A 23,959-nucleotide genomic window follows, 5' to 3' on the forward strand; every position below is an offset into this window, starting at 1 on the left:
CTCTTCTCGCTGCCGCCCCACGCCCGAACCGCCACTTTGTCCTTTTCTCCTTCTCTTTACTGTTCCTTTCCTGCCCTCTCAGCCCTCCCCGGCGGGGCTCGGATCCCCCGGGCCCGTCTCGTTCCGCGCTGCCGCCGCTCCCCAAGACACCGGCCGGTGCCCGCGCCTTTCCCGGAGCCGGTACAGCGTTCACTGTCTGAGCAGCCTCGAGCAGAGCCACGGGACGCTCCGGAGGCACAAACCGAGAGACGCTGCGGAGGCGCAGATCCAGCGCTCGGGGCCCGCCGCTCCCCGGGTCCGCCAGAAAGAAGAACAGAACAATCCCCCCGCCTGGTCTTGGGCGCCGCCATTTTGGCTCAGGCGGGGCTGCGCCGGGCTCGGGTCCTGAGGAGTGACCAATCACCGACGGCACTGGCGTTGATGGACGTGCGGGGGCGGGCCCCGCAGCGCTGGCGGGGCGGGAGAGACCATGTGCGGGCGGTGCGGGGGGCGCCGGGGGAAGCCCCGCTCGGGGCCGGGAGAGCCCATTGCACTGCGCGCGGGGGCGCGGCCCATGCGAGCGGCGGCTGAGCGCTCGGGCCTCGGCCGCAGCCCCAGAGCCGCGGCCTGGCCTGGGCTCCGGGGAAGGAAGCAAAACCCCATCCCCGTGCGCCCCCTGCCATGGCCGGGGACACCGTCCGTACACCAGGGGGCTCCCAGCCTAGGCCAGCCGGGCAATGGGGAGTCACAAACATCAGCCCTTCCGCCCTGGAGGTGATTCCCGGCAGGGGGTTCCCCCTTGGGCTGCGAGCGAAGCTCTCAGTAACGCAGCAGCAGCAGAGGATTTGCTGGGATTGGTGCAGACATCTCAGCAGGACTTGCCTCTTGTGTTTATCAGTCAAGAAGGAAATCTGCCCTGCAGGTGAGATCCCCCTGCCTCCAGCCCACTGGAGGAGGAGGAGCTGCTGGAGCAATTCCATGAGGAATTCCGTGTGCAGCAGTCAGATGTGAAACTGCAGCAGACAGGCATCCAGGAACTGACTGGGATTCCTTCTCCGGAATAAACACGGACTCCGGGTAGGTTTCACTTTTTTGTGGTTTAATTTCATTTTCTTCTGCTGCTACATCTGTACAACATGGTACAAAATGTAATCCCAAGGAAGATGGAACATTCCAGCCCCTCAGCTGTTTGGCTCTGCTCTCTCCTATCGCAAAGCACCCTTGGTGCTCTGGCTGTGACACCCTCCTACAGCCACCAGAACATTTTGCTGTCCAGGCCCAGTGATGGGAAACCCTGGCCATGGCAGGAGGTCCCTGGGGGTCCCTCACATTTCTGGTCAAACAGGAAGGATTTTTCAGCTCTTTCTGCACGAGGCAAAAGGCTCCCAGCACTGTCATGACCAGGGGCAGTTGGGATGCACAGGTGATGCTGGGGGTGGTTCAGGACTGGCACAAACTCTGTACAGCACATGTTGTGGGGTTTGGGAGTTGCTCTGCTCACACATAGATTGTAGACTTCCAGTCCTTCCTACCAGTGCATTTGCACTGGGAGCTTCACCTACCCCATGCCAGGCTCGTCTAAGATTTCATGTCCTGCCCAGACAAAATGAGCAGGCAGATGCTCTTTTTAACTTAGGGGTTAGGGGAGATGATCTGCTTCACTGCTGCTGGTAGTAGAACACATGCAGAACTGCTTCTGCCAGGTTTGGCAAACCTGCAGAGAATCACGTGGAATCGAAAGTGATTGCTTTGGTTTGAAAAAGCATTTGTGAAAGGACAAGAGATTCCTGGTGTCCAGGATTGTCCTTGTTGCGGGTGAGTGGTATGGCAGGATGGTTTCTCCCACCTGTGCTCTCCACAGAAAGTTTCATTTTGGCCAATTATTTTTCCTCTCATCTTCTGTTTTCCTGAAGCTTCTAAGCTGTGTTTTAAAGGTCTCACGGAAAGCCTGATCATTAAAAAGAATAAAAAATAAAGTGCGCTTAAAGCTTTTTTTCCCCCAGTATGGATGATAATGCAGCATCATGTTCAAAGTGCAATTACTAGATCTGAAAAGTAATGCCCTCAGACTGTGAAGAACATCTGACAATAAATTCACAGCCTTCATATGGAGGAGTCCTCACCAAAAGCTTCTCATCCTCAGAGCCATGCAGGGACTGTTCTCAGCAGGGCCACGCTACAGGGAGGAATCTGAAAGTGAGAGTAAGAGAGAAGCAGCTCAGAGTTGTAGTGAAGGAGATCAGAAATAGTCTGAAAGGCTCTCTGGCAGGGGAAGCTGATATGTTACAGGGCCTAAAAGTCTGCCAGAGAATGACAGGGGTTTAACTGACCCATTTTGCCACTCCTGTAATCCCAGCGAGGTATTTTGCATTTAAAGAAAAATATTTGACTCCAAGTAAAGGATATTTCACTGGGTATAGTCACCAACAGTATTTATCCGTAAGTATATCCAAGAGTCTATCCCCAGCCAATCCCACTGCCCTTCCATCCACATCAGGATCCCAACGCCTCTGACCATGTCCCTCTCTTTCCTCCCTTTGTGTTGGCTTTGGCCAAACATCAGCTGTTTTCTCAGTGCACCCCTCACCTGGCCCATTTGCCAGGGTCTTTATTCTGCAGCTCCTGCACTGGAGAGAAATCTAACCTTGATATTATCCTACCTAATGAAGATGGGAGTGTTCTTTCTAAAAAAATTTCTCAAGCTCAGCCAAAACCTCTACCTAGTGTAGAAATCAAGTGGTTTTCCCCATCTGCCTTTTTATTTCTGGTTCTGTTTGGTACTTGATCACGAGTACCATGATTAGGAATTCAGAAAAACAGCCCAAATGTACCATTGCTTTGTCAGCAGGTGGAGCTGGCTGGGTACCGTTTTTAGGCCTTGGGCAGCAGTGACACCCCTGGACCCAGCAGGGAAGGAGCACTGCAGAGTTACCTTTGATGGCGAGGAAGGCTTTGCTGAAGGCACGACCCACTTCATTGCTGGCTTCCACCATGTACTCCCCCTCATCCTGCTTGGTGACCCCCAGCACCACCAGGGAGCAGACTCCGAAGTCGTTCGTGCAGAAGTAGTTTGGATCTCGGGAGAGGTCTCTGCTGTCCTTGTACCATGTGATTTTTGGGGGGGGGTGCCCTCCCACGGCGCAGCTCATGTGACACTCGCTGCCCGTCACCACCACGTGGGATTTAAGCGGCACCAGGAACCTCGGGGGCTGGTTCTGGTTAACTCCCCTGTATTTCTGTGCTTTCACTCGAAGTTCAGCTGTGAAAAATAGACAGCACCAAACACACAGTCAGATACTGCTCCCAGCAGTGCAGAATTTGCAGGGGTTTGTTTGTGGAGTGTCTGGAATTCTGCAAATTACCAGAGATGACATGCACCTATGGATTGTAACATCTGCTGCTCCTCAGAATTACCAAACATTTAACTGTGAAGTCAGAAACTTTGGTTTCTACAATACTAAGGCCTTAGATTTTGCAGGGAATTAATTTTGGTGCAAAATGCATGTCAGAATGGCTGGGAATGAAGGGTCAGTCTGCACAATGTCCCTGCAGAAAGGACAAATCTTCCCTGCCCAGATGGAATTCCTCAGAGCATTTCTTTGCATTCCTATTCTGGGCAACTGAATATTCCCAGGAGGAGAGACCCATTTGAGGGTGGGGTGTTAGAAGCAATGAAAGAAACAAAATGCAACGCAGAAAAATACTTGAAAACGTTTTACCCTTTTTTTTCCAGATCCTCCAGGGCTGCACAGTCTCTGATGGATCACTGGCTCCCAGGTCATTTTTTGCCACAACCCTGAAGTAATAATCCCTGCCTGGGACCAGCCTGGTGAAGGTGAACTTGTTGTTGTAGATCAGGTCCCCCAGCACATGCCACGGACCCTTCTGGGATTCCCGTTTCAGGACGGTGTAATACAGGTTCTCCTCCCACTGCTCGGATGCTGAGGGGTCCCAGGTCACTGTCACGGTGTTGGGCACATTCTCCTCCAGCCGGATGGCTCCAGGGGGCTGAGGGATATCTGCCAGGGGAGGGCACACAATGTCACAGCTGTAGGGACAGTGGCACAGAACCCTAAAAACCTGGAGTCTGTTGCACTGAGTCTGGGGCTCAGTGACCATCCTGGTCACTGGAAGGGACAGAATTCCATTCCTTCTCCAGGCACACAAATGCATTTGCTATGAACTGAGCTGCTGCTGCACAGCACCTGCACTTGCTGAGTGGGGAGAGGAGGGTGGTACAGCTGGGCTGCTTCCCCTCCTGGGGTCACAGCTGGGAGAGCTGTGCTCAGTGACCCACAGCCTCTGCTGACCTCCCTCATTCACCCTGGAAGGAATTTTAGTCAGTGGATTGCTCTGTCCTGCAGAAAAGTGAGATCACAAAGTGCCTAGACAATCTCATAGGAAACTGCTTCTCCCTTGTGCCTGCGCAGCCAAACTGCATCAATGCCACCTGCCAAACTCAGTGGCCTTCTGCCTATTCACAGTAAATCATGGAATCCCAGACTGGTTTGGGTGGGAAGGGACCTCAAAACTCATCCAGTCCCACCTCCCGCCATGGGCAGGACACCTTCCACTATCCCAGGTTGCTCTAAGCCCCATCCAAACCTGGCCTTGGACACTTCCAGGGATGGGGCAGCCACAGCTTCTCTGGGCAACCTGTGCCACCCTCACAGGGAGGAATTCCTTCCCCATATCTCATCTAACCCTGGCTTCTGGCAGTGGGAAGCCATTCCCCCTTGTCCTGTCCCTCCAGGTTCTTGTTCCAAGTCCATCTCCAGCTCCCTTGGAGCCCCTTTCAGCATTGGAAGGAGCTCTAAGGTGTCCCCAGAGCCTTCTCTTCTTCAGGTAAACACTCCCAGCTCTCCTAGTCTGGCTCCAGAGCAGAGGGGCTGTAGCCCTTGGAGCATCTCCATGGCCTCCCCTGGAATTGCTCCTGCAGCTCAACATCTTTTCTTGCTAGAGGTCCCCAAGGCTGGAGGCAGCTGTGCAGGTGGGGTGTCACCTGAGGGGGCAGATGGGCAGAATCCTTCCCTCCCCTGCTGCCCACACTGCGGGACCAGCCCAGGGCATGTCCACCTTTTACCCACCAGCACTCCCAAGTCCTTCTCTCAGGGCTGCTCTCAGTCCCTTCATGCCCCAGCCTGGCTTGACTGGGAGTTGCTGGTAGATTTGGATGGATGGCAGTGAGTTACCTGTAATTTGAACCTGGAAGCTGAAGGCTTCCCTTTTCCCCAGCCCGTCCCCAAGCTCCACAGTGTAGGTGCCGCTGTCACTGAACTCAGCTGCCCTGAGCAGCAGCTGGGTGCTTCCATCCTCAGTGCTCACAGCAGCCCGGCTGGGAAGGGGGAGCCCATCCTTTAACCAGGTCACCACCGGCTCGGGAGATCCCTGGAAACAACAACGAGTCACAGCCACTTGTTTCACTTCCAGACTGTGTCTTATTTCTTTAGTTTCATTATCTTACCCCAAATATGCACCTCCATGACACAGTAATGTTTAGAAATATAGATCCATGATGGATCTGAGAGCCCTGATCTGCTCTACAGTTTCTTTACAATTTTTTTCCTTTTTGTCCTTCAAGGATGTTATCACAGTAAAGTTTTCAGAACTGCGTCGAACAAGCCATGCCAGATCAAGGACAGATGACTTCAAGAGTTAATATTTTCTGCTTTTAAAAAAAGATCTGCTGGTTTTGTAAAGAAAAAACATCCTCTAAGTCTTTATTTCCATTGTGCCATCTTTGGTCTCTTCTCCCAGAGATTACGAGAAAGGTCAGCAAATACACACACTTCATCATCCTCCTCTGGTATCCCAGATATACAGGATCATGGCATCATTAACGCTGGAAAAGACCTCTGAGACCATTGAGTCCAACCCGTGCCCCTTTCCCACCTTAAAAGCACCAAGTGCCACGTATAGGCATTCCTTGGACACCTCCAAGGATGAGGACTCCAAACTTTGCTGGGCAGCCCCTTCCAAAGCCTGACCACACTTTCCACGAGGAAAAGCCTGTGCTGTTTCAAGCTTACACCAAAGCACTGAGATTTCTGTCTGTGCCTCCAAGTTCTCAAGTCACAGAGCTCAAGTGCTGCTGCTTGGTGAGACAAGCACAATGAAGGTGTTTCTGGGAATTCTGCCTCAAGGCCTTCTGAGGGAAGGAAATCACTGATTTGGGAAGTCTGACAGAGCAGTACCTACCAGATGATGATAACATTGATAAGGCTAGGTGGACAGCACTGAGCTTTGTTTGCAGAGGTTAAGGAATGACCACAATGTCACAGAACACCAATGCAAAGACTGACAGCTCAATTCTGGCTCGTGTTTTCCTCACCCTGAAAGTCTACACAGCACAGGCAGGCCAAATTATTTACCCAGTGATTCGTAGGCAAAATTCTATTATATAAAAACAGTGGCTCAGTTTTCCTGTCTGCTATTGAGTGCATCATGAAACCAGGCAGGGAATTCCTCCAAAGCCCTGAGTACCCACCTCAAATGGAATCTTCACCCGGATGGGATTCCCTGCTTTTATAACCAGGAAGCTTTTCACTGTGTCATCTATCAGTAACCTGGGAGAGACTGGAAAATACAAAGATTACTCCCAAAAGGTGGATGTTGGTGCAGTCATTGGTGACAATCATGGTGTTCCACCCCCTGGTGCCTCTTCCAGCTGGTAGAGTCTGGTGAGGAATTCACAGTAGGAAAAATCTCCCTGATTCAGTCCCAGACTTTAAACCTTTCAAATTTCATTACTATTTATTTATCACTATGACTAAACAAGGGGAAAATCATTCAAAAATACATTGACAACAATTTCTGTATTCATGTGATGTCTCAGTCACAGAAAAACTGGCTCTTTGCCACATGTTATCTCATCACAGGGATAATCTTTTGTGTTCAAATGGTGTCTGGAAAAAGGAAATTCCAATGGACACTTATAAAATATGCATGCAATACAGAGCACAGAGCATCCACAAGAAAGCTGCCAGAGTTTATCTAAATTAGTCTTTTTTAGCATTTAAAATATTTTTTCATCAATATACTACAGCATTTAGTATTTCTCTAAGAATACCAAATACAGTAGTGCTAAATTGTATTTAGTATTTTTAATATAGAACTGAACACCTGCTTTAGATTGATTGATTTATTTTTTAATTGATAAATGGGGTCTCCAGGCATATGCCAAAGTAGGCATTTTCACTTAGGATCCAAGTAAAGGAAGATGAACCCCTCACATAATTATCTCTTATGTCTGTAATTCCACAATGTTTCCAAAGAGCAGGAAAAAAACAGCTGCAGATTGTAAGTAAAGACGGAAAAGTGAAAATGGTGAAAACTTTCAAACGAAACAATTAAAAAGTAAAATAAAGTATTCAAAAACAGCATAAAAATTGTGATTTAAGAGAATGAAAAAAAAAAATGTTTCATTTCAGAAGATCGTTTAAAAATTGAGTTTTCAATCAATTTTTTCCTTGGAAGAGCACAAGCAGGGGTAAGGCACATATGGGTTCTGTCTAGTGACTGCAGTGTGGCCCTGCACAGGTGACAAAATGTTAAGTCCAAGGAGAAAATGGAGTTCTGAGGGTTATTTTATCAGAAGGAGCCTCCAAATGAGCTGAGCACTGTGCACTGCATCTCTAGCATCGGTTAATATTGAGACTGTCCTGCTGAAGTGAGCAGATGACCCCAAGGTGAGGAGGAGCAGTGCTGCCCCTGTGTTAGGCTGGGCCTGGGAGCAGCTCATGGTGGTATCCCACAGCCCTGGCTGCTCCTGCTCCCTGAGCGTGCCCCATGCCCAGGGACAGAGCCCCTGACTCACCCACGGGAGCAGCTCCAGCACGAGCCTCGAGCTCCGAGGCCTCCCCAGGGCCGCTGTCGCTGAGGGCCCTCACACGCAGGAGCAGCTTCTCCCCTGCCTGCAGGCCCTGGATCCTGCACGAGCTGCTCTGTGCAGGAAGGGTGAAGCACTTGGTCCACCTGAGGCTGTTACAGGGCTTCATCTCCACCTCATAGCCTTTCACATCATTCCCATCTTGTACTTCAGGTTTGTTCCATGTCAAGGTGACACTGGTGCTGTCACTGCTGCTCACTTCAAGGTCCCGCACTTGGCCTGGAGATTCTGGAAGGAGAAATTTTATTTAAACTATTTTTCTAGAATTTCTCTTCCCTCTTCTTAGTCACTGCCTGAACATTCCGCAACATTCTTGCAGTGCACTGGATTTCCACCCTGCTGTCCTGCCTTATCTTGTCCCAGTTCTTCCGAGCTGGATCTGGGTCCTTGCTCCTACCAGCCCTGCAGTAAATCTGCCATATTCCAAAACACTCTGCGGCCCATCCTCAGTGTTCCTCCAAGCTGCACATTACCCCGCACTGGGATTTACCAAATCTTGACTTGGACATCTTACGGGAAATCCTTCCATTCCTTCCTCCATCTGATTCTCAGACACGAAACATTCGCCAGTTACTGATCCTTGTCTCCATATGCTTTTACAGAGGATTTAAAAACATCTCCTCTCCACAAATACCCCAGAAGTAGAGCACAGGGCAGGGCACTTACTGCTGGGGTCCCGGGCAAAGGCAGGCTCTGAGGGGTCACTGGGCTGTCCTGTGCCAGCAGCATTGACAGCTGCCACACGGAACTCGTACTGCACACCATTCTTGAGGCTGGTCACCTTCAGCTTCTTGTCTGCAGAGAGAAGAGGAGTGTGTTGCCTCAGGGGAGCTGTTCCCCATCAGGAAAGGTGACACAACAAAGTTGTGCCATACTCCAGGCAGAATTAGGGACTGAAAAATTCTCAAGAGCCATAAAACTGTCACTGATTCCCCTGACATTTGCTAGCCAAGTGCATGTGATCTTCTGGGATGTGTTCATTGTATTTCTTTTGACATCAAACAGCCCTTGAACCACCGAATCCCAGGATCATTTAGTTGGAAAAGACCTCCAAGGTCACCCATCGCCACCTTGATGTGAAAGATGTAAGATCCTAAGCAGCTCTTAAACCCAGCTGACACTTTTGCCTTTTCAAATCCACCAGGCTGTTCCAGGAGTCAGACTACCCACCTTTGACAGGCACGTTGGTGACTGGCAGCCAAGTCACAGTGCCCTTCTTGCGTTTCTGCACAATGTATCCCATAATTTGGGAAGCGCCAGTTTTACAAGGAGCTTTCCAGGATATGGTGATGGTGTCCCTGCTGGCACTGATGATCTCGGGGGGATCTGGGGCACCAGGGGAAGCTACAAAGAGATAAGGGCTTCATTATTAACAGGTATGTTTTTATTGCAACATAAAATGGTGTTATATGTAATGTCTTCAATTTCTTCTTCCAGATTCCCCAAGGTATTCCTATGGATGTGCTTTGAAAACCTGGCTGAGACCTGAAGCTGTGGATCCTGTTCACCACACAAACTGGATCCAGCATGGACTCTGTTCCTGACTTCGGATTTCACAAAAGACCTGCTATCATCAGGACTGACAATTCCTCTGCCAGTGGGGTGTGTCATTCTTACATGATATGACCGGTCAGCATCATACTTGCTTTCAACAACAGGAATTGGTAACAAAACGGATTTTCCTTGCCCTCTGATAAAGTGTTCAAGATACAGAATCATGGGAATGAGAATGGAGAAAGAAGATACTTAGAACTCAACATTGCTCTCTCTAGTACTGCATTTGTGCTCATGGCAAACCTGTTCTAGTATTTAAACTCCATGGAAGACAAAGACAATATTCAGTTGTTTGGAGATCGGGGGAATGAAGGGGTCATGCTGAGAAGTGCTGCACATACAGAGACACTCCTTTGCCTGTGGAGTTAAGAAAAGGCATCACATGTTCCCTTTGCAGCCACACTGGGAAAAATTTCCTTTGATTTTGATGCATTTTGCATTTCCCCAAGAAACTTCCTTTCCAATCCAGAATGGAGCATGACCAAGGAATAATTACATCTCACTCAGCATCAGCAGAGCCTACAGCAAACTGCTGCTCTTGCTGGGTAACCACAGATTTGTATGAAGACTGAAGTTGAGATCTGTAGCAACAGTCCACAATGCAGTGAATTTCCTTTGCTGTCAGCTTTGATAACGAATTTCCCAATTTGAATTATGAATTATGAGAAGTGCTCCTCACCTTTACCAGCTGCCTTCACTTCCCCTGACTCCAGCGCATCGCTCACTCCCTCGGCATTCATGGCCCTCACCCTGAAGTAGTAGCTCATCTCTTCCTCCACTCTGCTCGTGGTGAAGCTGGTGCAGCTCCTGGGGGTTTCTCCCAAAGTCTCCCAGTCGTTCCTGCCCACCTGCTGCCTCTCCACGATGTACCTTTGCACTGGTTTGCCCCCATCGTCCTTTGGGGGCTTCCACTGGATCGTGATGTTGTTGGCAGAGCTTTCTACAATTTTGATGGGTCCTGCTGGGGGCTGTGGCTTGTCTGGGAAGATGAACAGAGACACAGCCGGCTCCAGACCCAGATCTGCTCCTGGGTTGGGAGCAGACACTGTCTGTTGCTCACCAACTGGGAGACTGTTCCTGATGAAAAACAGGCACAGCTGTAGGATGTGGGCTGGGCACTTGAATTGCCTCTTCCAAACTTGGACTTTTCTAACTTTTGATGGAAGAGATGGAAAGCCAGGCCCTTGCTGTCCCTGGGTCAACTGTTCTCATAAGCATTGCACCAGTTCAGCTTGCTAATACAGGCACGACATCATTTCTGGTCTCCCAAAGGAGCCCAGACTTTTATGGGAGGGCTGAATTGGACCTTGATATCCTATTTCAGATTTGCATGTTGTGTACAGCCACATCTCCCACAGTGTCTGAACATTCAAAACTCAGCTGCCCAGGCCATGAAAAACCAAACTAGGTTTGTGTTCCCTTGTACTAAAGGCCAAGAAGCATGTTCAGCAATTTTTCCCTGTACCCTGATTTTGGGGCAGTAGACAGAGTCTTAATCTTCTCAAAATGCCCAGTCACTCCTAATAAGGTTGTCACCAGTGCAGTGGATTCCCGGCCTAAGCTTTACAGTGAAAGCTGCACTGAATGTTACAGGATCTTACCTATCACCACGAGCTTCACATTGATCTCCAGGACACCGCTGTCGTTCTTGAGCCTAATTTTGTAATCCCCACAGTCCCTCCTGTTGCAGCTGGAGATGGACAGCGTGGTGCAGGTGTCTGTCTTGTCCACACGGATCCTGGTGTCATCCCCCAGCTCCATCCTGTCTTTCAGCCACACTGCCCTGATGGGCCACCGACCCTCGAATGGGATCCGCAGCTTCACCCCCTCCCCAGCCTTGGCCACCATGGGGACACTGGTCAAGTTCTTGAGAAGGACTTTGTCCACCTGGGGAGGATCTAAGCAGGTGATACAAGGTAATTGAAAAACACAATTCAAGGAGGATAAGGCCTTCTTCTCCCTTGGAGAGAAGAGATCCCCTCATGGAGCTGCCAGAAATGCTTAGAAGCTCACAACACTGGATCTGAACCTTTAGTTGTACTTTGCTACATGATAATTATCACAAAATTTTGCGGTATCACACTGTTCTTTCACCAGAGAAAATTTTTCCTAGGCAACACTCTAAACACAAGAATGAAGACTCCCCTAATAAAGTGTTTTGTGCACCCCAAAAACTTTGAGTTGCTGACAGAAGGGTCCCTCGTTAAATTTGAAAATGCAAAATGAAGCAACCTGTACAAAACACATTTCCCATTTATCTTGTAATTTATCTTGTAATTATAATAAAGTTGTCTCAATAACCAATGACATGTCTCTGAGTAAATATATTACATTTAAAGCCCATCTCGTGCTGCCTTGGTGGTTTCAGTAGACTCACCTTCAACAAAAATAGAAGCTTCAGTTTTTACATCTCCACCTTCAAACCTGTATTTCCCAACATGAATATCTTCAGCTTTGTTAATGATCAATTTGTGGACAAGACCTTTCTTTTCAAAGATGACTCCATCCAGGCTTGTTAACTACAAAGTAAAGGACAGAGACCTATCATTTTATAGAAAAAGTAAAAATGCAATCCAAACTGAAACTGGACAGACTACAGTTTGAAATGCAGTTGAAAAGACTTACTAATATCATGGATGTTTAATGACAATATTCTGGTATTCAGCTGCCCAGAGAAGCTGTGGCTGCCCCATCCCTGGAAGTGTCCAAGGCCAGGTTGGATGGGGCTTGGGTCTAGTGGAAGATATCTCTGCCCAGGGCAGGGGCTGCAACTGGATCATCCTTAAGGTGCCTTCCAACCCAAACCACTCTGGGATTCTGTGAACCCTTCCAGGGCCCCTTTTTGGATGCAGGTGACTGTCAGGGGGATGGACACCTTGACACCACCTTTAGGAAGTAGAGCCAGAGAGCAGAGCATTGCTACCCAAAGCCAGCAGAAAGCTCAAGGAACCCACCTTTAGGCCATCCTTAAACCAGGTTCCTGTCACGTTGTCCTTGCTGACAGTGCAGGACAGCTCAGCTGGGTCCCCCTTCAGCACTCGCACGGTTGCCAGCTGCTTGTTGAGGTAACAGCGCGGGACTGAACAGGCACAAAGGAAGGGAAAGAAGCTAAGTCTGTGTTACAGAGAGACACCTAGAGCTGAAAATGCACGTGCACGTGAGGGGAAAAGAGCTTTTTAAAAAAACACATCCTCTGGTCAGGAGAGGCTTTTGTGCCACCCTGCTGTGGGCCAGCTGGGTACACTCAGCGCCCTGAGGGACACGCAGCCATCCCAACATCAACTATACCCCAACATCCACTGCATGGGGAATGGTTCATCACAAATCACATTATCCAGCTGTGGATTTTCTAGTTTATGTCTGTGCTAATTGTCTTGGCTCTCTCTACAGCCAGTGGAAAAAAACAGGCTTCTCCACGATGTGGAGGATACTGCCTCATCCTCCTCCTCCTCTGCACTGACCACACATGGGGCTGCCCAGCACATCCCCCTCAACAGCCCCAGGCACACTGTTCTCCACCCCTGAATTCCTTTTCCCCTACCCAAGTTCTGCATTCCCATCATCATCTCCTCACTGATGTATACCCCACTCCTTCCCCCTGAACCGCAGTTTTGATGATTTTAATTCCTTGTTTATAGTTTATATTTATAGTTTAACAATGATAATTCCTAACTTTTGAATATACTCCCCTCTGATTATACAGCTGAAATTTCTCACTCCTACAATTTTCACATCATCATATTGCTGGTGGAGCCACAGGTCTTACTCAAATGGCTGCAAACACATTATTCCCCTCTTACTCTATGCAACACATTATCCCTGATGTTACAAGAGAAAAGAGCTCTTTACATTATATAATCCCATATAAGCAGGCACAGAATTGTTCCCAGAACTTGGAAAACACAGTTCTTTGCAGTTGGTGTTTGAAAAATAAAGTGAAACTTTCAGTTTTGAATTGGAACATTATCAAAGAAACCTGATGATATGCCTTGAAACCTTAGGGGAACTGGTATATTTATGAACTGGTCTGTTCTATGATATGTGAAACACAAATGAAGAAATGTGACCTGGTTTAGACCATTTAGAAAAAGAAAATCATTTAGACCTTTAAGGCATTTTTGATCAGAGCAAACTGTGAGATCAAACAGCCAATCAGTGGGAGAATTAGGGACAGATCGTGGGACAACCAAATTTCTACACACAGTTGAGTTTATCTAAACCATAACATCCCATTTCTTTGCAGGATTAGGAATGTGAGTATCATAATGCAAAGACCAGGAGTCACCAGTTAACCACATACCTTTGAGATCATCCAGGACACTCCGTCTCTTTTGTCCTGTGCTTTCTGTGTTGTTCTGGGAATTATTTGCTTTAAGATCCAGGTCAGGTTCCTGGTTTCTCTGGTTTGCTGAAGGAGGTCCCCCAGAAGGACCTGACATCTGGCCATAACTCAGTGGACCTTGACCAAACCCACCTGAACTACTCCCGTCAACAGATCTGTCGTGGGATTTACTCCCTGCTCCTCCAAAGGCAGAGTTTGTGCCATGAAGGGAGCCCAACTGTCCAAAATCTCTGCCTTCTCCCCTGGCTTCTCCTGGACCTGACAGGGACCCTCTGTCACCAGCTGACCCTTTGTTCCCTGGCCCTCTGACATCACTGGCAGTGCCCTTTCCAGTGTCACCTCTCGAAGATCTGCCAAGATGGGCATCCAGCCCATACTCACCACCTAGTCCACCAGCACCTCTCACACCTCCTTCACCACGGACTGAATCCCATTCATCCCCTCCCAACCTCCCAACCCCACCTGCACCAGCCATGGCTACAGCTGATCCTCTGTCTTTGCCATAGGGAGACCCTCCACCCCACAGTGCAGAGCCTTTCCCAGAAAAGCCCTCTCCTTCTGCCCCACCTGCATATCCCAGAGCTCTGCTCAGCGTGGCATTCATGCCATGGCCAGATCCCATCTCTTCCTCACCTCCAAAAGGAAAATGAGCAGCTCCTGCCACAGCCCCAGCTAGGAGACCATCCTTTCCACAGGGGCCCCCAACTCCCCCTGCACCATCACCACCAGTCTCAGTTGGCAGACCATCCTTTCCATAGGGAGATCCAACTTCCCCTGAACCACCAGCCCCACCAACACCAGCTCCAACTGGGAGACCATCCTTTCCATAGGGACCCCCGACTGCCCCTGAACCACCAACACCAGCACCTGCTCCAGCTGGGAGACCATCCTTTCCATAGGATGGAACTCCTCCTCCACCACCAACACCAGCTCCAGCTGGAAGACCATCCTTTCCATAGGGACCCCTGACTGCCCCTGAACCACCAACAGCAGCACCTGCTCCAGCTGGGAGACCATCCTTTCCATAGGGATCCCCAACTCCCCCTGCACCACCGACACCTGCTCCAACTGGAAGACCATCTTTTCCATAGGGAGATCCAAGTCCCCCAGCACTTGCATTACCAGCACCACCAACACCCCCTCCAAGTGGCTGACCATCTGGACCATACAAAGCCCCTCCAAGTCCTCCTGAACCAGCTCCACCAGCCCCAGCTGGGAGACCATCCTTTCCAGAGGAAGATCCAAGTCCCCCTGTACCACCAGACCCACCAACACCAGCTCCAACTGGGAGACCATCCTCCTTTCCATAGGGAACTCCAAATCCCCCACCACCAGCACCAGCACCAACACCTGCTCCAAGTGGCCGACCATCCGGACCATACAAAGCCCCTCCAAGTCCTCCTGAACCAGCACCACCAACACCAGCTGGGAGACCATCCTTTCCATAGGGGAATCCATGTCCCCCTGCACCAGCAGCTCCACTAGTACCTGCTCCAATGGGAAGACCATCCTTCCCATAGGGAGCTCCAAATCTTCCCACACCAACACCATCAACACCAGCTCCAGCTGGGAGACTATCCTCCTTTCCATAGGGAGATCCAAATCCCCCGCCACCAGCACTAGCACCAACACCTGCTCCAAGTGGCCGACCATCTGGACCATACAAAGCCCCTCCAAGTCCTCCTGAACCAGCACCACCAACACCAGCTGGGAGACCATCCTTTCCATAGGGAGACCCAAGTCTCCCTGCACCCTCACCCCCATCAACACCTGCTCCAATGGGAAGACCATCCTTCCCATAGGGAGCTCCAAGTCCTCCTGCACCAACACCACCAAAACCAGCCCCAGCTGGAAGACCATCCTTTCCATAGGGAGATCCAAGTCCCCCTGTACCACCAGACCCACCAACACCTGGGAGACCATCCTTTCCATATGGAGATCCAAATCCCCCTGCACCAGCACCAGCACTACCACCAACACCTTCTCCAAGCAGCTGACCATCATACAAAGCCTCCCCAAATCCTCCTGCACCACCAGCACCTGCTCCAATTGGGAGACCATCCTTTCCATACAGAGATCGAAGTCCCCCTGTACCACCAGACCCACCAGCACCTGCTCCAACTGGGAGACCATCCTTTCCATAGGGAGATCCAAGTCCCCCTGCACCACCAGCTCCTCCAGAACCTGCTCCAGCTGGGAAACCATCCATTCCGTAAGGAGATCCAGCACCATCTGCAGCTCCACCAACTCCTGATCCAGCAGGGAGACCATCTTTTCCACATGGATACCGAAGTCCCCCTGCACCAACACCACCAAAACCAGCCCCAGCTGGGAGACCATCCTTTCCAGAGGGAGCTCCAAATCCCCCTACAGCAGCTGCATTAGCCCCACCAACACCAGCTCCAACTGGGAGACCATCCTCTTCTCCATAAGGAACTCCAAATCCCCCGCCACCAGCACTAGTACCAACACCTGCTCCAAGTGGCCGACCATCTGGACCATACAAAGCCCCTCCAAGTCCTCCTGAACCAGCACCACCAACACCAGCTGGGAGACCATCCTTTCCATAGGGGGATCCATGTCCCCCTGCACCAGCAGCTCCACCAGTACCTGCTCCAATGGGAAGACCATCCTTCCCATAGGGAGCTCCAAATCTTCCCGCACCAACACCACCAACACCAGCTCCAGCTGGGAGACTATCCTCCTTTCCATAAGGAACTCCAAATCCCCCGCCACCAGCACTAGCACCAACACCTGCTCCAAGTGGCCGACCATCTGGACCATACAAAGCCCCTCCAAGTCCTCCTGAACCAGCACCACCAACACCAGCTGGGAAACCATTGTTTCCATAGGGAGACCCAAGTCCCCTTGCACCCTCACCCCCATCAACACCTGCTCCAATGGGAAGACCATCCTTCCCATAGGGAGCTCCAAGTCCTCCTGCACCAACACCACCAAAACCAGCCCCAGCTGGAAGACCATCCTTTCCATAGGGAGATCCAAATCCCCCAGCACCAGCTCCACCAGCAGCACCAGCTCCACCAGCAGCACCAGCACGTGCTTCCAGTGCCTGACTATCTGGACCATACAAAACCTCCATTTCTCCTGTGGAACTGGCACCTGAACCAGGTGTAGCCCCATCTCCACCTGGAAGGCCTCCTGGCCCATAAAGTGAGACAGATTTTTCTGCCTGCCGTAACTGATCACTGGCATGAGCTGTCAGGCCATACTTGCCATAGGGAGTCCCTGTTTGTCCCTCTCTGTTTATACCAGCTCTGTTCATATCACCCACAGTGGGATGCCCATCCTTGCCATGGTGGGACTTCAACCCTTCTGCCATTCCAGCACCTGCAGCATTCCCCCTAGCTCCAGTTCCTGGACCAGTCCTGCTGAATAGATCACTCATAGTGGCTCCAACTCCAGCTGAATCAGGATCAAGCCCATCTGGCACAGAACTTCCACCGCCCAACCTCCCAGCACCCCCAAAACCAGCTCTGTAACTGGCATCACCTAAATTCCCATCCTTGTCATGCTGAGAGCCCAAACCTTCTCCATCATCCATCTCAATGTTAACAGCACCCAGCACACTCTGACCTCTGCCATCCACAGAATTCCATTCACCTGCCCCTCCTACTGAACCACCAGGACCTGCCGTGCCTGACACAGAGTCCATGCCATGGACAGCCCTTAACCCACTTCTGCCTCCTAAGCCTTTTAGTCCAAAGATGCTGCCATCATTGGCTGCTGAGTCTCCATCTAGACCTGCTCCAGAAAACTGCCCAGACCCTAACTCTCCATTTATGTGGGTTTTGCGTAGCCCCTCTTTTCCCAAAAATCTCTGGCTTCCATCATCAGAATCAATGGATTGTCCTTGGCCTCTGCCTTGGCTGCTGCCTTGACCTGTTTTGTACCAGCCACTTTTCTCCACACCAGAGGATGTGGAAAAGGAAGGATGATCTTCATCAGCAGCTTTTTCTTGGCGCCGAAGCTTCCTCACCCTTTCGTTGTCTGCCATTGTTTCTTTCAGCCACTCAGATGTCTCCCTTTCAAACTTTTCTCCTTCATCCTGTCTCCTCTTTCCTTTGGCATCTGAAGTTGCATTGTTTCACAGGAGCAGATTTAAAATTTACAGAAGAGAGAACAAAATAACAGAAAATCAATAGGACATGCACTGGATCAACAACCAAAGCATTTTAGTACACACATACATAATACATTTAAATAAATTTAAAATCATTTCAAATTCTGAATTTTTAATGCCACATTCAGACAATGAAATGTTAATTAAAGACAATTATTTTTAGTTAAAATGCATTATTTTTAATGGAAACATGCTCATTATAACAAACAAACAAACAAATAACAGAAGAACTTCCAGCATAGCAGGTCTGACTTAGAGCGGCTGAGATTGCATGTGGGATTCATTAATTCCACCTGTCTTCACCCTCCAGCTATGGAGGAGTTACAGGATATTCCATGCACAGGGGAGCCATCAGTTCCCACCCTGGAACTGGGATTTCACTGCCCTAGAGGCAGCTTGCACATCTGGATAATGGCTGGTTTAGGGATGCCCAACCTGAGGACTAAAGCTTTCAGATCTGTGAATTGCTTTGGATTAATCTGAAATTCAGGCTGTTCTGAGAGCAGGTCACTCACTGCTTTGGGTTTCCAGGTTGGATATAATTTATCAGAGCTCACAGCTCACTGAAATCCACAGGCAGTTTCTTTGTTTCAGAAGCCTACATTGCTTTGGAGAGGCCTTTGTGAGAGAGACCCCACCTGCTACCACTGCAGGAGGATCCCAAAGGAAACCAGAGTCAAGGGGAACCAAAGGAACCACCTTTCATAAGCAAACAAATATAAGCCAGGTGACTGTCAATGCGCCTGCACTGAGTGTTCCCACCTTCCCAGCTTCCTCTGAGCTCCTTCTAGCATGTTTAACTCTAATTTGGAATGAAAAATATTATCTAGCAAGAAGAATGTCATTGATAGTGTAGAACTGAGAGTATCAAAAACTCCCTGAGCCCCTGCCTGCTGCACTGTCATCACTGGGACAGCTTCCTCAAAAACATGTGGGGAGGTAGGGAGCATTTTTTCAATAACTGATGGAGAATGTGCTACTTCATCATAGCTGTAGAGAAAATAAGCCAATAGGATTTGTCAGGACTAATTAAAAGAGGAAAAGTTGGTCTCATTTGAAGAGGAAAGAGGGTCTAACCAGACCTTCATTTTTCCAAACAGAATTTAGAATCATGGAATCACAAAATGGTTTGTATGGGAAGGGACCATAAGACTCATCTCATTCTACCCTCTGCCATGGACAGGGACACTTCCACTATCCCAGGTTGCTCCAAGCCCCGTCCAACCTGGCCTTGGACACTTCTAGGGTTGGGGCAGCCACAGCTCCTCTGGGCACCCTGTGCCAGGGCCTCACCACCCTCACAGCCACAAATTCCTTCTCAATATCCCATCTAACCCTGCCCTCAGGCAGTGGGAAGCCATTCCCCCTTGTTCTGTCACTCCATCCCTTTTCCAAAGTCACTTTGCAGCTCTCCTGGAGCCCCTTTAGGCACTGGAAAAGGCTCCAAGGTCTCTCTGGACTCTCATCTTCTCTACACTGAACACCTGCAGTTTTCTCAGCCATAATTTCAGAATCAGAGGCTCAGCAATTCATTTCCCAGCAGAGCAACATTTCCCTGAGCCGTCAGGCAGTGTGAAGAATGTTTTGTGCCGACACACCATGGGAACCACCCACTGCCAAGCACTCACACTCCACAAGGAGCCAGGCGCTGGAGGAGCCCTGTCCCACGTCGAGCGTGTACAGGCCGCTGTCCGAGGCTCCCACGTTCCTGACAATCAGCTTGTGGGTCAGGCCATCAGGTGTCACAGAGATCTGGTGCTTGTCACTGGCCTGCAGGGGGTGGCTTTTGTGCAGCCACAGGGGCTCGTGGCAGGGCGTGCACAGCACACACTGGAACTCGGCAGCCCCGGCCTCAGCACAGCGCACGTCGGAGAGCGGCTGCCGGAATCGCGCCGGGATGGCTGCAGGGGAAACCAAGAGCTATGGGAAGGAAACAGCTAGTTCTGTGCTCCAAGTAAAATTGTTACAGCCGAAGGAGGAAAGAACAGGAAATTGTGGTGCCTCTGAGCATCGGGTTACTAAGAAAAATGAAAAACACAGATGTGCTTCTGTGCCCAATTCTGCAGAGAAGCAGAAAAGTAGGTTTTAGTCTTTATTATCTTCTGAGACATTTGTACCTCACAGCACTGATGTGCTGCCAGTTTGGAGTCGTTGTTGTGTTCCGGTAGCATACCTGGATTGAGTCTGTTGTTATTATTCTGAGTTTACAGAAGCAAACTGTGATATGGGGTAGGTTAAGGGGTGTGCTCACTGTCACCCACAGCCAGACTGGTACTTGAGCTTAGGCCTGCTCCCTTGGACTGCAAAGGCAGCACCTAAAGCACTTAATCACCCTCCTACTCCTTTTCACCTGTACCAGACAAGGAGCCCTTACTGGGCAGCACAAAAACAGTCCTCTGTGGTGGGCAGGAGTTACTGAGCTTTGCAGTTGCTCCTAGACACCATTTTCCAGAAAAAAACCCCAAAATTCTGTCACAGTTGCACATCACATCCATCAAACTGAGTTCCTTACCTTGAGCATCCAGTTCAGTTGAGAAGACAGGGACGTCCTCCACCCTAACCTGGTACACACCCGCGTCCTCTGGCTGCACATCATTGACAGTGAAGTAGTACCTTCTCCCAACTCTCCTCAGGCAGTGCTTCCTGTACTCATCCCCTGTCCCGTACCGGAGCCGCTCGCCGTCCTGGGGAGGGGAGGAGTGTCCTCACAAAGGCTCAACCAGTGCCAGGCATTTCAAACAGACCAGGACGGATTGGTGCTACAACCCCATTGCTGATATGAGTAACCTCACAGTGCCCAGGACTCTTTGCAGCACACAGGCACTGTCTGGGCAGTGAATCCTGCACAGAGCAGGGCACCAGGCTCTGAAACTCAGCAAAACAGCAGCTCTTCACTACCCACATAAGGATCTGAAGCTTAATTAACACGCAGTTTTTGCAGCTACAAAGACAAAGCACTTCCTTGGCTTAGATTTCAGCATCCTCAAAGCTGGATGAGCAGGAGAGTTCACCACTTTCTGTAGCACACTTGGGTTACATTGTCCAAGTTGTGGCTCAAAGGCTTCATGTCATGTATTTGATCCAGAAGATTCCTAGTTACTCTGTCCTCTCCTTCAGGGCATTCTGATTTCCCCTGGATTAAAGCCTCTACCGCAATTCAACTAAGAAGTATCTTTCAGAAAAATGCAGCCCAGCACCCAGCACCTGCGGATCCCATCCATGGGGCTATGGATCTAGAACAAATGTTTTACATCTCTGAGATCTTCTTTCACAGAGGGATTTATAGTGCAGTAACACACTTGAGAAAGTGAATAAAATTTCTATGAAACTGCGGAATTTCGGCAGCCTGAAAGACACTGTTGGGGCGATGGTCTTAAACTGAAGGAAGGTCAGGTTAGATATAAGAAAGTAGCTTTTTCCCATGGGTGTGGTGAGGGCCTGGCACAGGTTGCCCAGAGAAGCTGTGGCTGCCCTATCCGTGGAAGCATCCAGGGTCAGGCTGGATGGGGCTTGGGGCAACCTGGGACAGTGGAAGGTCTCCCTGCCCATGGCAGGGGGTGGAATGGGATGAGTTTTAAGGTCCCTTCACCTTTAAAAGGCCCCTTCCAACTCAACTGTTCTATGAATTTCCTGAAGACATAAGGATGTCAGTAACTGACTGCATGCTCTGTACTTGGATCGACAAATCCCCAGGCCTATTCACCACCAAAGATCGCTCCACACCCACACTGCTCCCTAACCAAGCAGAGATCAGCAAAAGACAGACAACTTTAAGGCATTTATTTCCTCTCAGCCACTGCCTAGCGGATGAAGCCTTTTCTGTAGAACACTTGAGGGGCTGCTCTGAGCTGCTGCTGCCCAACTCATCCCCCTCACCTTGAGCAGGTAAACGTTGCTGTTGCTGTTCTTCAGCTCCATTTCCAGGCTGAATGTAGCATTTCCCTCCTTGTTGACTTTGATGTGTTCAAAGTTTTTGAGACTGTGAATTAACTGCCAAGAAATAATAAAGAACATAGTAAATGATAAAGCTGCCATGACAGAAGTTCTTAAGCTGTTGAATTAATGTGAAATCTGCTTTAAAGAGCTACCTCTAACATTATGTAGCAGAAGTATCTGCAAGTCACAGATCTGGTACAGTGAGTCGCAGTGTCTGTAAGTTGTCACAGTTTCCTCCAGTAAATACTATTTTTTTAACGTGTTGCCTCCTGGTCACTCCCACACTGCCCACCCAGGTCTCTACATGCCCCTGTATGTGAAGGTCAATTTTTGGACATATAATTTTTTAATTTGTGGTCCAAATTCTTATCAGAGACAACTGAACACCCCTGTGGTCAGTATCTCCTACAATCTGTGAATTGAGCTTCAAAACACTCATCAGCATTTTTACCTGCACGAGTAAAGAAGTGGAACTTCTTTAAAATATTGTCATAAATCACTGTCATACAACAAAATTTTCAACTCCAAAGCATTTTAGGAAGATTTAGCCTGTTTTCAGAAGCTGCAATTTGTTAAAAATTAGTGGTTTCAGTTTATTTTACCTTGTCTTGTTCACTCTCTGTGTCCTTCCTCATCTCCTGCAGCTTCCTCAGCATCCCACGGAAGTCAGCAATTCCATATTTCATACAGATTTTCTCATAATCTCTCTTATCTGCATGTAGCAACAGCTGCCACACAGCTTCTTTGTCCAGGGGCTTTGGTTTTGGAGCTGCAACCCTGAGAACCGGGGTGGGGGGAAACATTCAGACCTTTTCACGGACAACATGTCCTGCTTTTCTATGCCTAATTCTCTTTCATCTCTCTCCATTATTCCTGTTGTTCACTTGGCCCTGTAGGTGCAGGCAGGAAAAACTGGGACTCTTCCAGAGCAGGTTTTCTGCATCTGTACTATAAATTAAATGGTGCCAGGGAACACCTTCCACACTGCTGAATTATCACCAGAGGCTCTAGCACAGTTTGGCCAATTGCCTAGCACAGATGAGGATTCTGCACAAAGATCATTATCAGTAGGCAATCCTTAGAGCTTCCCACCTGGGAAGGGAAGGATTCTGCCCTGTGCACCTGGCAGTGCAGCTGGGCTGGGAGCCAGAGCCTTCAGTGCATGAAGAGTTGTCCTTTGGACTGGAAGCTACTCGTGAGTTAAACACATAAACAAAGAAACACAGCTGCCCTGTCAGAACCTCGTGTTGCAGAGGAAATACCCCTCAAAATGAGGCTGGAACATTGTGTTTATCTCAGTCCAATGGGCAGTGCTAAGCTGTTCTGGCCTGTCTCTCCGTAGGGAGTCTCACCACAACTTTGGACACAAGAAATGTTGCCCTGAAGGGCTCTGGAGCTGTCCCCTACCACCAAGAAACATCCAGAAGTGGGAGCATGGCCCTCATTCCAGAGCCTTACCTCTTCCTCAGCAGCTTCTTGGAGTCCAGCAGTGTCTTCTTGAGCTCTGTTACAAGAGTGGGGAAACAACAAACAGTCACATACCCAGCACTGTGAAATACATTCCCCCCAAAGAAAATAATGTAGAATAGCCACTGAGAACAGGTCATTCTGCTGAGGTCTTTTCCTCTGATTTTTTTTTTTTTTTACACTTTACCAAAAAACTGTCATGAAACTTAGTCAGTTCTCACTGCCATGTTCATCCTTTGAGTGCCAGTGAAGTTCATCTCTCCCTAATGGGCTTCCCTCTAGAGACCTACTATTTTCAGCCATGTTAACAAGTTTGATCCAGATGTGTTTAACATCCCCAAATCCCTTTTCCCTTTCCTAGTGATTCCACAATCACTAATTAGAACAGCTCAAAACTGTGTCTAAAATCATCACTTTCACAAAAAGTAAAGAGCAATCAGACAGAGATGACAGAACATTAGAGGCTCATTAATCCTTCTCTTACTCCAGCCTTGACAAGTTTGCGGTAGCAGTAGAGTGGCAGAAAGAGTGTTTTTTTCTCTGCCCACCCGATAATATAATACACATATAGATCTTTAACTTACCATCGGCAGCATGAACAGGAACGTATTTTGCCTTCCTCTTAAAGCCAACTGATCATTTGTAAGAGAAA

The 23,959-nt window shown here is 49.2% G+C and overlaps 1 protein-coding gene and 1 long non-coding RNA gene across 4 annotated transcripts in view; one reads left to right on the forward strand and one right to left on the reverse strand.

Annotated features, from left to right (window-relative positions):
- The first annotated feature begins 707 nt into the window (after positions 1–707).
- On the forward strand, positions 708–10,107 carry LOC136300992 (uncharacterized). The gene is made up of 3 exons (XR_010723783.1): positions 708–1,056; positions 3,713–3,814; positions 9,305–10,107. It is a non-coding gene; the product is annotated as an uncharacterized lncRNA (long non-coding RNA).
- IGFN1 (immunoglobulin like and fibronectin type III domain containing 1) overlaps positions 1,057–23,959 on the reverse strand; it is a 37,411-nt gene continuing 14,508 nt past the window's right edge. For all 3 annotated transcript variants that reach the window (XM_066203764.1, XM_066203762.1, XM_066203763.1), the window contains exons 7-25: positions 23,892–23,939; positions 23,299–23,344; positions 22,443–22,617; positions 21,781–21,894; positions 20,417–20,588; positions 19,533–19,805; positions 13,722–17,852; positions 12,376–12,500; positions 11,799–11,940; positions 11,023–11,319; positions 10,101–10,400; positions 9,038–9,211; positions 8,534–8,662; positions 7,796–8,095; positions 6,467–6,555; positions 5,172–5,367; positions 3,699–3,998; positions 2,912–3,238; positions 1,057–2,169 (exon numbers count right to left, since the gene is read on the reverse strand). In XM_066203764.1, coding sequence (XP_066059861.1) covers positions 2,156–2,169; positions 2,912–3,238; positions 3,699–3,998; positions 5,172–5,367; positions 6,467–6,555; positions 7,796–8,095; positions 8,534–8,662; positions 9,038–9,211; positions 10,101–10,400; positions 11,023–11,319; positions 11,799–11,940; positions 12,376–12,500; positions 13,722–17,852; positions 19,533–19,805; positions 20,417–20,588; positions 21,781–21,894; positions 22,443–22,617; positions 23,299–23,344; positions 23,892–23,939 — 7,352 coding nt within the window. In that variant the 3' untranslated portion in view covers positions 1,057–2,155. The remainder of the gene's footprint in view (positions 2,170–2,911; positions 3,239–3,698; positions 3,999–5,171; positions 5,368–6,466; positions 6,556–7,795; positions 8,096–8,533; positions 8,663–9,037; positions 9,212–10,100; positions 10,401–11,022; positions 11,320–11,798; positions 11,941–12,375; positions 12,501–13,721; positions 17,853–19,532; positions 19,806–20,416; positions 20,589–21,780; positions 21,895–22,442; positions 22,618–23,298; positions 23,345–23,891; positions 23,940–23,959) is intronic.

Source organism: Chamaea fasciata, unplaced genomic scaffold (assembly GCF_029207755.1).
Source record: "Chamaea fasciata isolate MVZ Bird 193981 ecotype frontalis unplaced genomic scaffold, bChaFas1.0.hap1 SCAF_25, whole genome shotgun sequence".
NCBI lineage: Eukaryota > Metazoa > Chordata > Aves > Passeriformes > Sylviidae > Chamaea > Chamaea fasciata.